Below are 14,151 nucleotides of genomic sequence, written 5' to 3' on the forward strand. Positions count from 1 at the left end.
CGAGCGCCGAAGAATTGATGCTTTTGAACTGTGCTGTTGGAGAAGACTCTTGAGAGTTCCTTGGACTGCAAGGAGATCCAACCAGTCCATTCTGAAGGAGATCAGCCCTGGGATTTCTTCGGAAGGAATGATGCTGAAGCTGAAACTCCAGGACTTTGGCCACCTCACGTGAAGAGGTGACTCATTGGAAAAGACTCTGATCCTGGGAGGGATTGGGGGCAGGAGGAGAAGGGGACGACAGAGGATGCTGAGATGGCTGGATGGCATCACTGACTCGATGGACCTGGGTCCGAGTGAACTCCGGGAGTTGGTGATAAACAGGGAGGCCTGGCGTGCTGTGATTCATGGGTTCGAAAAGAGTCGGACATGACTGAGCGACAACTGAACTGAACTGGACTCAATGAACAAGAATTTGAGCAAACTTTGAGAGATACAGGGGTCGCAAAGACTCGGACTGAACAACACCTTCCTATTTTGCTCACCTTTAACTCTGGAGATCTTGCTTTTTTCTAAACTTCTGTCCTTGCCTACCCGCAACCTTCAAGAATTCCTCTTTCATGTTTCCGTCTCTTTGCAAGTTCCTCACCAATTCTCTTGTCATCGATTCTTCCTCAGGCTTTTTTCAGTTTTCTATTTCTAAGTCGATGTCTTTGCTTCTCATGACACCACACCCCACCCCACCCCACCCCACCCCACCCCCACTATTTACGGGAATGGCGGCTGAATAAGAAGCCCTCCTCCTGCAAGAGCCAAATTCCAGCTGGTGGAATTTGGGATGGAAGAACCACGGGGGTCAAGTGGCTGGCCCAGGTCACCCACCCCGACACAGGATCAGGGGAAAGGTCATTATGAAGACAAGGCCCGATAAGATATGGACGCTGAGAGGGAGTGGGTCTCAGGAGCGGGGCGCGCTCCCCAGAATCCCAGGACCTGGGAAGGGGACGTGGCTTCCAGGGGCCGAGAAGGCGAGGCTGAGGACCGCGGAGCATAAATACCCACCTCGTGGAAGAGACTTTTATGCGGTGCAGGAAGTGCAAAGGGGACAGTAAATGGTTTTAAGACTGGAAGGAGGTGCGAAACGCAGCGTTTCCGAGTTTCAAAAGCAGGAACGGGCTTCAGTGCAGACTTTAAACCAAAAGGGAGGTGCCCCTTCACCGCTCACGGAGACGTCTGAATTTGCTGGGGTTGGTGGGGCGGGCGCGAGGATTTAGAATCAGCAGAGACCCTCAGACCCGGGGTACCAAGGGAAGCCGAATGAGAGCGGCACCTGCGACTAAGAGAGAAACTCACGCCGCGCTGCTGAGACAGCTGCACCGCCGGCTCTCCACTTCCGGATGTGGGAAGCTGCGCGGGCCGGCAGTGAAATGGTGGGGGCGGCCTGGGGAAGCGGAGACAAGCTGTCGTGGAGGGAAGGAAGTCGGGTCTGCCCTGCACCTTGGGAAGGTGAGGCGGGCGGGGCCGAACAATTCAATAGTGTAATCTCTGAAGAAGGTCGCGACTGCAGGAAATTAAAAGACATCTGCTTCCTAGAAGTTAAAAAGCAAAGGCATCACACTGACAACAAAGGTCCCTATACTCAAAATAACGTAATGTTAGTAGCTCAGTCGTGTCCGACTCTTTGCGACCCCATGGAGTCAGACTCCTCTGTCCGCCAGGCTCCTCTGTCCCGGGAATTCTCCAGGCAAGAATACTGGAGTGGGTGGCTATTTCCTTCTCCAGGGGATCTTCCTGACCTACGTATCAAACCACGTCTCCTGCAATGCAGGCACATTCTTTACTATCTGAGCCACCAGGGAAGCTCAGATATAATATAAATGCTACGGAAATAGTTGAGATGAGTGGCAAATTCAAGTTGTGTTTTTTGGAATATCATGGAATTTTTTCCCCAAATATTTTCCATGCTTTGATTGAATCCATGGATATGCAGATACGAAGGGTCGACTGTATTTTCTTCTCTCCAAATATCAAATTCCTAGCAAATATGTAATATCATATACAGATTCAAATTAAATTCATGGGTTTTTTGATTTTGCTTTAACCTGTCACGTAACATACTGCCGTTGAGTCTTTGGATGTGGCATCTAACCAAAAACAGCTGCATGTGGTAACCCTCTGTATGAGAGGTGTAAATAGGTAAGACGACATTTTTGTGGACTATTTTTAAAACAAGATAAATGGCATTATCAACATTATTCACGACTTAAGTATTATGTATACATTACAGATCATCTCCATTTCAACAATTATGTAAGGGGAACACTAGAAAATAAAAATTTTATAATGTTCTTATGCAGGGCTTAAGCAACTCAATGTTTTATCTGAAGAGCCTATGATATAAAAATTAGAATCAAAGTTTTGCTTTTTGAATGCTGGTCCATAAAGAAGGCTGAACATAGAAGAATTCATGTTTTTGGACTGTGGTGCTGAAGAAGACTCTCAAGAGTTCCTTGGACAGCAAGGCAAGCCCTCTAGGACCATCAATCTCTTGGGGCTGCTTTGAGGAAGGCAGGAAGAACTCCATCTTGAGGCCTGTCAGCCATCTTAAGAAAACAGGTGAACTGGGCTTGAACTTTGCCCAAGAATGAAGAAACCATCCTTAAAATAAAACCAGGTCTCCTTGGAGACCTCTCTCCCCACAGATGGCAAAGATTGGAGTTAAGGTCAGGCTGCCCTGGTTAGATTAACAATGAAGATATCCCCCTTGAAGTATAATTATTGTTCCCCTTTAACCTTGCTAGTTCTCCCTACACCTACACGTTGTAAAACTAAATCATATACATCAAAAAAAGTTGCGAACATGTAAACACTCACTTAGTGAGGGGTATAAAACCGAGTCTCTCGAAAATGTCGGGGTCCTTGTTCGGAACGGATTCCCCTGGGACGTGCTGGGGTAATAAAAGGTACTCCACTGTCTTGAGTGTCTTCCGAGGTGTGCTTTGTGACTCTGGATTCTCATTTTTCCATAACAAAGCCTAAAGGAAATCAACCCTGAATATTCACTGGAAGGACTGATGCTGAATCTGAAGCTCCAATACTTTGGCTACCTGATGTGAGGAGCCGACTCATTGGAAAAGACCCTGATGCTGGGAAGGATGGAAGGCAGGCGGAAAAGAGGATGGGATGGTTGGATGTCATCACGGACTCGATAGACAGGAGTTTGAGCAAGTTCCGGAGATGGTGAAGGGCAGGGAACCCTGTCTGCTGCAGTCCATAGGGTTGCCAAGAGTCCGACAGGACTGAGCGACTTAACAATGACCCACTCTAGTATTCTTGCCTGGGAAATCCCATGGACACATGAGCCTGGTGGGCTACAGTCCCTGGGGTTCTCAAAGAGATATGACTGAGCACTGCGACCATTTTATATTTCTCTTTGATTCTAATGCTCATACAAGTAACCAGCATCACTGAAAATAATCTCCTAAAATGAAGTCTTTGTAGTCAATTTACTACCATGCTCATATAAAACAGAAAAGGACAGTAATACGCCTCCCTAACACTCGAGAAAGAACTTCAGGTCAAGCACCAGTCCCAAAGCTGATATTCTACACTAGTTCCTGAACACGTGATTTGATACTTATAAAATTATCAAGTGCCACGTCATAATTAAAATGACTTTTTCCTTATAAATTACTACGTATTTTGTGCACTGTATGTGTTACCTCAGGATCTTACATCGAGAGGAAATCAGACTATGGGCCTCTCACAGCTAACAGCTGAATTTATTTGGGCTAGAGGAAGGGGTCGGGGAATAGGGAGGTGAGAAGTGACTGGAGACTACAAATAGGGAGAAGAGGGGACCCCACAGGCGCAGCTTAACAACAAAAACAAAAACAAGTACCTGACGTTTCCAATGGTCGACCGCGTCTACCAAGTCTCAGCTTCCGGAATTGGCTGTAGAATCCCTCGCGTCGAAGCGAGGACGCGAGACTCCTCAGCCATTGGTTTGAGAGGAATGCCACAGCGAAGGGCGGGGCGTAGGACACACGCATGCGCCTGGCCTGGGCGTGTGAGGGGCGGAGCCAGCGGGGCCGAGCAGGGCCAAGAGGACACCTGCTGTGTTCTTCCTTTCGGTTCCCAGGTATCTTGTCAGGCTTTAGAAGTACATGATGGTCTTTCCCGTCTTGTGTTGCATCATTGATTCCTCATAACTGTAACAGTTTTAAAGTAAAAACTTAAAATTCCGTGGGATAATTGCATTGGAGACTAAGGTTTCCTCTTAACAGGATTCCTGCTGATGAGGCTGAAGCAGTTCAGTATAGGAACTTAAACCTGGTGTGGTGTCCGGGCTGGGGGTGGGTAGGGGTTGATGTGGGGTGGCGGCTGGACCCAGAAATATTCCTGCAACTAGAATTAATTTAAGCAGTTTAAGTAAACAAGAACTGGCTTTGTGTAGGGATGACAAGCTGGAATGTGAAACACACAGCTCTTAATAAACACCTATAAGGAGAAAAATATCTTGACATTCCACTTCTTCAAAGATCAAGCTTATTAGTCACTGCAGCAGCCCCAACGACAATGCACCCTGAGGGGAATGCAGGCTGGAGCAAAACAGGTACCATTCTGAGCTTCCGACATAGTAGCCTTGGGAAATCAGTAACAGCCTCTTGGGCCCATCGTCCTTCTCAGGAAGTCCAGGTAAGTTTAGGGGAGTCTCTCCTGGTTTTCAGATCTCCCAGTTATGCGGTGATGACCCCAAATTTTATTTCGCAGGGTATTAACGGTTAAAAGACACAGGAGTATCCTGGTTGAAAGATACTGGGATTTGCTCAGTTGAAAGCCACTCAGTGACACTTCCCTGGTGGTCCAGTGATAAAGAATCCACCTGCCAATGCATGGGACACAGGTTTGATCCCTGGTCTGGGAGGATACCACGTACCTTGGAGCAACTAAGCCCAAGCAACACAAGTACTGAGCCTGTGTTCTTTTTTTTTTTTTTGAGCCTGTGTTCTAAAGCTTGTGCTCTGCAACAAGAGTAGCTATAGCAGTGAGAAACCAGCACAGCAATTAAGAGTAGTTCCTGCTTGCTGCAACTAGAGAAAGCCCACGTGCAGTTTTCTCTGCTGCACAGAGAAAGGCTCAGCACAGCGGAAAGGAAAAAAAGACACTGAGTGATCTGGACTGACCAAAACAAGGAGATTCAGAATGCCAGTCTCCAACCAAACACCAGCCACGTTTATGTATTTTATGTACAGAATTTATAGCCCCTGCTCGCCGCAAGGATAGAAAAGCCAGGAGCACAGTGAAGACCCAGCACGGCCAAAAATAAATTTTAAAAGTTATTAAAGAAGAGAGAAAAACTTTCCTGTAATGAGAACTGCATTCTTCTTTATAGAAAGTGTTTATTTTCCATGCTTATGATGACATAGCTTCAAATACTTTTGAGAAAAACTTGTTTACATCAAATATACATCATATACATATAACATCATAAGTGAATACTTCCTGAATGTAATGGAATGTCAAAAATTACTAAAAGATCACTTGACAGTAATTAGGCAGTTTTAATTTAAAAAAATTATATATTCTCTCTTTTCTTTGCTGTTTCTAAAACCTCTGTCAGATGTGGACAACAAAGCAGAGTACAAAATAACATCTTGAGAAGACATTACAATTTACTTTCACCAAAATTATCACCAACTTTGCACTATTTATAAATATTTCTATGTGTATTAACTGACTGAACTCAAGTCCTAAAGGAACTTTCTTCATGTTTATAGGGCAGCTACTATGTTCCCTGTCATTGTCTTATGTGCATTTTCACATTACAAAAGTCTCAAAATAACCCACCGACTTATGTATTTGTTAGTGTAAGGCAGAGAAGAAATGTAAATTAAACTTTAAATCTCAGTCACAACATGTGGACAGAAAAAATAACGCTAAGGAAAAACTTATAAAAACAAAAGAAATAGGGTAGCATGATTTTAGAGAATCGCATTGAAACATGTATATTACCACATGTAAAATAGATAGCCAGTGGGAGTTTGATATATGACTGAGCATCCAGAGCCACTGCTCTGTGACAACTTGAAGGGATAGGGTGGGAAAGGAGGGAGGGGACACATGAATGCCTATGGCTGATTCATGTTGAGGTATGGCAAAACCCATCACAATATTAAAAAAAAAAAAACTCAAGAAAAAGGAAATTCTACTACAGCTGACAATGAACTATGGAACATATTTATTAGTTCTATAATGTTACATCATTTTAATATGCTTTGGAAAACTGGACTTCTATTTAGGATTAATATTAAATATTTCTAAACATTACTGTTCATTAGGCTAGTGTAAAAATGTCTTAAGCAACAGATAGTAAATAGTAATTTTTCTGTTTAGTAAAACAGATAAATAGTAATTTACTACCATCTTCAACAACCATATAGAACAATGGAACATATCTGTACAGCAGGAAAAGGAATGTAACAAATTCATAGCATGAGTAAACATTTAGTGTTTTGTTAAACAGTCTCACTGTGGTTTCTCCATGTTTGACAACTGATACCTTTAGACTTTAAACCAACTGCTTCCTATGCTGCCTATCTGGGCAGGCTGAGAAATTCCCATCAGGTTGGAAGTCTATAGTGCTCCAACTAGAAAGCTTCATCAGTTAGCAAACATTCTCATAACATATCATCTGTGCCAGTATCCAAACTAAACTTTGGGTTTGGTTCATTCTTGTGCTTTCGGTGACTTCAAAGTAACAAGAACAAAAATGTTGGGGATTGAATGTCTGAAATTTCTAGTTTATCAAACAAACAAAAAGATGCCACCATGTAGTCTTCATTCTCAATGATTTCTGGGACTTCCCTGGTGCCTCAGGGATAAGGAATCGGCCTGCCAATGCAGGAGACGAGGGGTCAATGCCTGGTCCAGGAAATTCCCACATGCTGTGGAGCCACTAAGCCCCTGAGCCACAACTGTTCAGCCAATAATAAATAAATAATCACAAATAAATAATTTCAGAATTCTCCAAGGTCAAATAGAGAAAGCACTTTTAACCTTAGTTCTGAAGTTTATTTCCTAATAGTTTACATGTTTATTTTTCTATTTTCACTTCATGTAAATCAGGCGCATACTAATGGTTTTATTTGGGAACAAAAGAGGACATTGGGAAATATCATACAGGAAGATCCATAAACAGGGGAGTAGGTTTTAGGGGGCCAGAGTCTATAAAAGCTCCATGCAAATTATTAGTATATAATCCCCAAATTAACTATTTTTTGATTTCACCATGAAAAGAAACTCTAATAGATTCTTTCAACCTTGAGAACCTTTGGGGCACTCCTAGGTTCTATTATGAAGAACTGAAATCAGATAAAACTGTGTTATTTGAAGCAAAATGATTGTTGTGAATAAAGAAATATTGATTATACGAATGCAGTGCTGCTGCTGCGTCGTTTCAGTCATGTCCGACTCTGTGCGACCCCATGGACTACAGCCTACCAGACTCCTCTGTCCATGGGATTTTCCAGGCAAGAGTAATGGAGTGGGGTGCCATTGCCTTCTCCGATATGAATGCAGTTAACTCCTTCAAAATACTGATTTTTCACAGGACATTCCTGGTGGTCACAGGAATTCCAGGTTAAGAACCTGCCTTGCAACAAAGGGGACTCAATCCTTGTTCAATCCTTGGTTGGGGATGTAAGATCCCACATGCAGCAGAGCAACTAAGCCCAGGTACCACAAAGACAGAGCCGGCATACTCCAGAGCCCCCCTGCCAGGATGAAAGGTCCTGCGTGATGCAAAAGAGATCTCGTGATCCACAACTAAAGCCCATTGGAGTCAAATAAATAAATATTTTTTAAAATATACTGATTCTGCTTCTTTGGGGTATATAATCAGAAGTGAGACTCTGAGATCCTATGCATGTTCTCTTTTTAATATTTGAGGAACCTCTGTACTGTTTTCCATGTACTATTTACATTCCCACCAACCATTCACAAGAGTTCCTGTTTATCTGTATTGTGCAAGTATGCGGCACATGCACGTGGTTTGGAAAGACATGGAGAGAACCCCACTGCACTGGCAGCAAGAAATAGCAGCTGCATCATCTCCAGAATAAGCCTTTGTACTACAGGTTGCTATGGAGCTGATGGTCTTCGGAGTCTACGAATAATCCTTCTCTGTGCCCGTGAGCTAAGTCACTTCAGTCATGTCTGGCTCTTTGCGACCCTATGGACTGTAGTCCACCAGACTCCTCTGCCCATGGAGTAGGTTGCCATGCCCTCCTCCCGACTCAGGGATCAAACCCATGTCTCTTATGTCTCCTGCATTGGCAGGTGATTCTTTATCACTAGCACCACCTGGGGAGCCCGATCTTTCCTTACATCCTGAGATTTAATGACCCCTCCCTAATGAAATCCCTCTGCCATCAAAGTTTAGCACCATTTTCCTTCTAGGTTGAAAGACCCTTATGAAATATCATCTGGTTCAACACACTCTCCACACATTCAGTAATAATCCATCCATCGTGCTGTGCAATCCCCAGAAAGATGCCAAGGCTTAACAACTCATGCATTTATGACGGAATAATACACATGAAGGCGCCCGAGCAGCAAACCGGATTCAAGACAGCTTCTTATCAGCCACAGTGACCTCTGCTGCTGCTGCTGCTGCTGCTAAATCACTTCAGTCGTTTCCGACTCTGTGCGACCCCATAGATGGCAGCCCACCAGGCTCCTCCATCCCTGGGATTCTCCAGGCAAGAACACTAGAGTGGGTTGCCATTTCCTTCTCCAATGCATAAAAGTGAAAAGTGAAAGTGAAGTCGCTCAGTCGTGTCCAACTCTTCGAGACCCCATGGACTGCAGCCTACAAGCCTCCTCTGTCCATGGGATTTTTCAGTACTCCAGGCAAGAGTACTGGAGTAGGGTGCCATTGCTTTCTCCCACAGTGACCTCAGCCAGCTCAAAAACTGTCATCTCCGAACTCTAATAATAAAAAGAAGATGTGTAGGCTGATGCACATGTCCCAGTGAGACTTAACTTCCAGAGATACACTCCAAGGTCTTTTTTCCCTTCCAAATCCATCGGAAATCTTCTTCATTACAACTCAAAATAACAGAAAATACTAAAAGTAACCAACAATATCATCTCCGGGATTTTACCAACAGTTATTTTAAGCTATAGTGATTCTCGCCCTTCCAAAAGACATCACAAAATCCACTCCATGGAGTTGATGCTGTGGGGAACCTTCTGGATCCCACCTCCAGGACCAATGCACCCATCCCTCCCTGTGGGCTCAGCTCAGGCCTTGATTGTAACACACTGCAAGGTAACAGTCCTCTTCCCAATTCCACTTCCTTCCTTCCTCCACAGGTGTGATCATGACCTTCCCAATCAACCAATGCAGACAAACCTCAATCACAGTATCTGTGTCCCAAGGAAACTGAGCTAAGACACTATGGCATGCCCACCCTTCCAGGCAACCCACAATTAGCCATCAGCCCACATCCAGGTCCTCCAGTCAAAACTGAGACCACCCTTGTCAACAGTTCCACACAACGTGATCCCACAACTGTTGCAGGGAAGAGCCAATTCTGATTCCAAGTTGGAACGGTTTCTTTGCCTTGCTTCTCACTGCTGTGGTTATTGTAAACATCCATGATGGCTGGCCTCAGAGGACGCTACCTCTTGGCCTGACTGTTAAACTAAAGTGCCTTTGTTGAGCTCACAGGGAGATACTCTGACCTCCCAAACTGTGAATGGCGTCAGGAAAGAAGAGATGAACACAGAAGGCTGGCTGTCCCCGGGATGTACTGCAAGACTGATGGCCCTTTACTGATGGCCCTTTTTACCTTACTTCCCCACTGCCTCTCCCTCTCGCTCCTCCCTTCTGACTTTATTTCCTCACTGCTTCTTTCTCTAGTTTCAGAAAAGAATCTGGCATCCAGACACCAACAAGATGGCTATTCTGAGATATTAGTTAGCCATCTTTTTGGTCGGCTGGTTTTCAAAATGAAGTCCCATTATTTGCCTCAAGAAGTCGTCTCCCCCAAGCGCTGGCCTCTCTCACAGAACGAGCTTGCACTGGGTCACACCACTGTGCTTGCAACACACGCATACACCATTCATAGGGCTCATCCAGAGGCCGAAAGCTCACAACTCTCCTAGATCCCTGATAGCTTCCTCTCCACTTTCCCACGTTTTCACCACTTTTCTGTGCTCTATTGAGCAACAGGGCTAAACAGTAGAGACCACGGGGCCTGGGCAACACACAAAAACACACAAGCCACAAATGCAAGGGCACTGGGCACTCAGTATGGAGACCAAGAAACTGGCCCTCCTGGGAAAACATGCCAGGAACTAGAGATATCACAAAGTTTTAAAGGTCCTTGAGATTTGGCTCGATTGAGCTCAGTGAAGAAGTCTCAGAGAAAGGCCCCAATCTCACTGCCGCCTGTTGTCTCTGACTGACCTAACTGGAAGATACCCCAGCTCTTTAAAGAAGCGGGGCCTCCTTCATAGCCCCTTAGATTCCAAAGCTTCTGGCCACAGTAAAATCAGTATCCCCCACTCTGAGTAGATAAACCGCTGAAAGCAATGAGTTTCCCTACTACAGCCCTCATTATGAAGTCTCCCATTAACAGGATTACCAATCCTCACAGGCTTCCATTCTTAAGATCTTATTATCCAATCATATTCTCTAGACAGGAAACACAAAAACGGTGTATAAACTCGAACCCAAAACAATAAAGTAAATGGCAACGGGAACATACTTATCAGTAATTACCTTAAATGTAAATGGGTTGAATGCCCCAACCAAAAGACAAAGACTGGCTGAATGGATACAAAAACAAGACCCCTACATATGTTGTCTACAAGAGACCCACCTCAAAACAGGGGACACATACAGACTGAAAGTGAAGGGCTGGAAAAAGATTTTCCATGCAAATAGGGACCAAAAGAAAGCAGGAGTAGCAATACTCATATCAGATAAAATAGACTTTAAAACAAAGGCGGTGAAAAGAGACAAAGAAGGTCACTACATAATGATCAAAGGATCAATCCAGGAAGAAGATATAACAATTATAAACATATATGCACCCAACACGGGAGCACCACAGTACGTAAGACAAATGCTAACAAGTATGAAAGGAGAAATTAACAATAACACAATAATAGTGGGAGACTTTAATACCCCACTTACACCTATGGATAGATCAACTAAACAGAAAATTAACAAGGAAACACAAACTTTAAACGATACAATAGACCAGTTAGACCTAATTGATATCTATAGGTCATTTCATCCCAAAACAATGAATTTCACCTTTTTCTCAAGCGCACATGGAACCTTCTCCAGGATAGATCACATCCTGGGCCATAAAGCTAGCCTTGGTAAATTCAAAAAAATAGAAATCATTCCAAGCATTTTTTCTGACCACAATGCAGTAAGATTAGATCTCAATTACAGGAGAAAAACTATTAAAAATTCCAACATATGGAGGCTGAACAACACGCTGCTGAATAACCAACAAATCACAGAAGAAATCAAAAAAGAAATCAAAATTTGCATAGAAACGAATGAAAATGAAAACACAACAACCCAAAACCTGTGGGACACGGTAAAAGCAGTCCTAAGGGGAAAGTTCATAGCAATACAGGCACACCTCAAGAAACAAGAAAAAAGTCAAATAAATAACCTAACTCTACACCTAAAGCAACTAGAAAAGGAAGAAATGAAGAACCCCAGGGTTAGTAGAAGGAAAGAAATCTTAAAAATTAGAGCAGAAATAAATGCAAAAGAAACAAAAGAGACCATAGCAAAAATCAACAAAACCAAAAGCTGGTTCTTTGAAAGGATAAATAAAATTGACAAACCATTAGCCAGACTCATCAAGAAACAAAGGGAGAAAAATCAAATCAACAAAATTAGAAACGAAAATGGAGAGATCACAACAGACAACACAGAAATACAAAGGATCATAAGAGACTACTATCAACAATTATATGCCAATAAAATGGACAACGTGGAAGAAATGGACAAATTCTTAGAACAGTACAACTTTCCAAAACTGGACCAGGAAGAAATAGAAAATCTTAACAGACCCATCACAAGCATGGAAATTGAAACTGTAATCAAAAATCTTCCAGCAAACAAAAGCCCAGGTCCAGACGGCTTCACAGTTGAATTCTACCAAAAATTTAGAGAAGAGCTAACACCTATCCTGCTCAAACTCTTCCAGAAAATTGCAGAGGAAGGTAAACTTCCAAACTCATTCTATGAGGCCACCATCACCCTAATACCAAAACCTGACAAAGATCCCACAAAAAAAGAAAACTACAGGCCAATATCACTGATGAACATAGATGCAAAAATCCTTAACAAAATTCTAGCAATCAGAATCCAACAACACATTAAAAAGATCATACACCATGATCAAGTGGGCTTTATCCCAGGGATGCAAGGATTCTTCAATATCCGCAAATCAATCAATGTAATACACCACATTAACAAATTGAAAAATAAAAACCATATGATTATCTCAATAGATGCAGAGAAAGCCTTTGACAAAATTCAACATCCATTTATGATAAAAACTCTCCAGAAAGCAGGAATAGAAGGAACATACCTCAACATAATAAAAGCTATATATGACAAACCCACTGCAAACATTATCCTCAATGGTGAAAAATTGAAAGCATTTCCTCTAAAGTCAGGAACAAGACAAGGGTGCCCACTTTCACCATTACTATTCAACATAGTTTTGGAAGTTTTGGCCACAGCAATCAGAGCAGAAAAAGAAATAAAAGGAATCCAAATTGGAAAAGAAGAAGTAAAACTCTCACTATTTGCAGATGACATGATCCTCTACATAGAAAACCCTAAAGAGTCCACCAGAAAATTACTAGAAATAATCAATGACTACAGTAAAGTTGCAGGATATAAAATCAACACACAGAAATCCCTTGCATTCCTATACACTAATAATGAGAAAACAGAAAGAGAAATTAAGGAAACAATTCCATTCACCATTGCAACGGAAAGAATAAAATACTTAGGAATATATCTACCTAAAGAAACTAAAGACCTATATATAGAAAACTATAAAACACTGGTGAAAGAAATCAAAGAGGACACTAATAGATGGAGAAATATACCATGTTCATGGATTGGAAGAATCAATATAGTGAAAATGAGTATACTACCCAAAGCAATTTATAGATTCAACGCAATCCCTATCAAGCTACCAACAGTATTCTTCACAGAGCTAGAACAAATAATTTCACAATTTGTATGGAAATACAAAAAACCTCGAATAGCCAAAGCGATCTTGAGAAAGAAGAATGGAACTGGAGGAATCAACTTACCTGACTTCAGGCTCTACTACAAAGCCACAGTTATCAAGACAGTATGGTACTGGCACAAAGACAGAAATATTGATCAATGGAATAAAATAGAAAGCCCAGAGATAAATCCACACACATATGGACACCTTATCTTCGACAAAGGAGGCAAGAATATACAATGGATGAAAGACAATCTCTTTAACAAGTGGTGCTGGGAAATCTGGTCAACCACTTGTAAAAGAATGAAACTGGACCACTTTCTAACACCATACACAAAAATAAACTCAAAATGGATTAAAGATCTAAACGTAAGACCAGAAACTATAAAACTCCTAGAGGAGAACATAGGCAAAACACTCTCTGACATACATCACAGCAGGATCCTCTATGACCCACCTCCCAGAATATTGGAAATAAAAGCAAAAATAAACAAATGGGACCTAATTAAACTTAAAAGCTTCTGCACATCAAAGGAAACTATTAGCAAGGTGAAAAGACAGCCTTCAGAATGGGAGAAAATAATAGCAAATGAAGCAACCGACAAACAACTAATCTCAAAAATATACAAGCAACTCCTACAGCTCAACTCCAGAAAAATAAACGACCCAATCAAAAAATGGGCCAAAGAACTAAATAGACATTTCTCCAAAAAAGACATACAGATGGCTAACAAACACATGAAAAGATGCTCAACATCACTCATTATCAGAGAAATGCAAATCAAAACCACTATGAGGTACTATTTCACACCAGTCAGAATGGCTGCGTTCCAAAAGTCTACAAATAATAAATGCTGGAGAGGGTGTGGAGAAAAGGGAACCCTCTTACACTGTTGGTGGGAATGCAAACTAGTACAGCCAC

General features: G+C 42.4%; 2 protein-coding genes across 4 annotated transcripts in view; both read right to left on the reverse strand.

Annotated features, from left to right (window-relative positions):
- LOC133229645 (zinc finger protein 665-like) overlaps positions 1 to 14,151 on the reverse strand; it is a 171,845-nt gene that overhangs the window by 83,605 nt on the left and 74,089 nt on the right. The window lies entirely within an intron of this gene.
- The window catches only part of LOC133229657 (zinc finger protein 665-like), a 45,606-nt gene that overhangs the window by 29,344 nt on the left and 2,111 nt on the right, over positions 1 to 14,151 (reverse strand). The window contains exon 2 of one of the 3 annotated variants that reach the window (XM_061386259.1): positions 3,839 to 4,148. The exons of 1 other annotated variant lie outside the window; for it this stretch is intronic. In XM_061386259.1, coding sequence (XP_061242243.1) covers positions 3,839 to 3,989 — 151 coding nt within the window. In that variant the 5' untranslated portion in view covers positions 3,990 to 4,148. Of the gene's footprint in view, positions 1 to 3,838; positions 4,339 to 14,151 lie in introns of all 3 variants that reach the window. One more of the 3 variants, XM_061386260.1, reaches the window with a different exon arrangement.

This window comes from Bos javanicus, chromosome 18 (assembly GCF_032452875.1).
Source record: "Bos javanicus breed banteng chromosome 18, ARS-OSU_banteng_1.0, whole genome shotgun sequence".
NCBI classification, from domain to species: domain Eukaryota; kingdom Metazoa; phylum Chordata; class Mammalia; order Artiodactyla; family Bovidae; genus Bos; species Bos javanicus.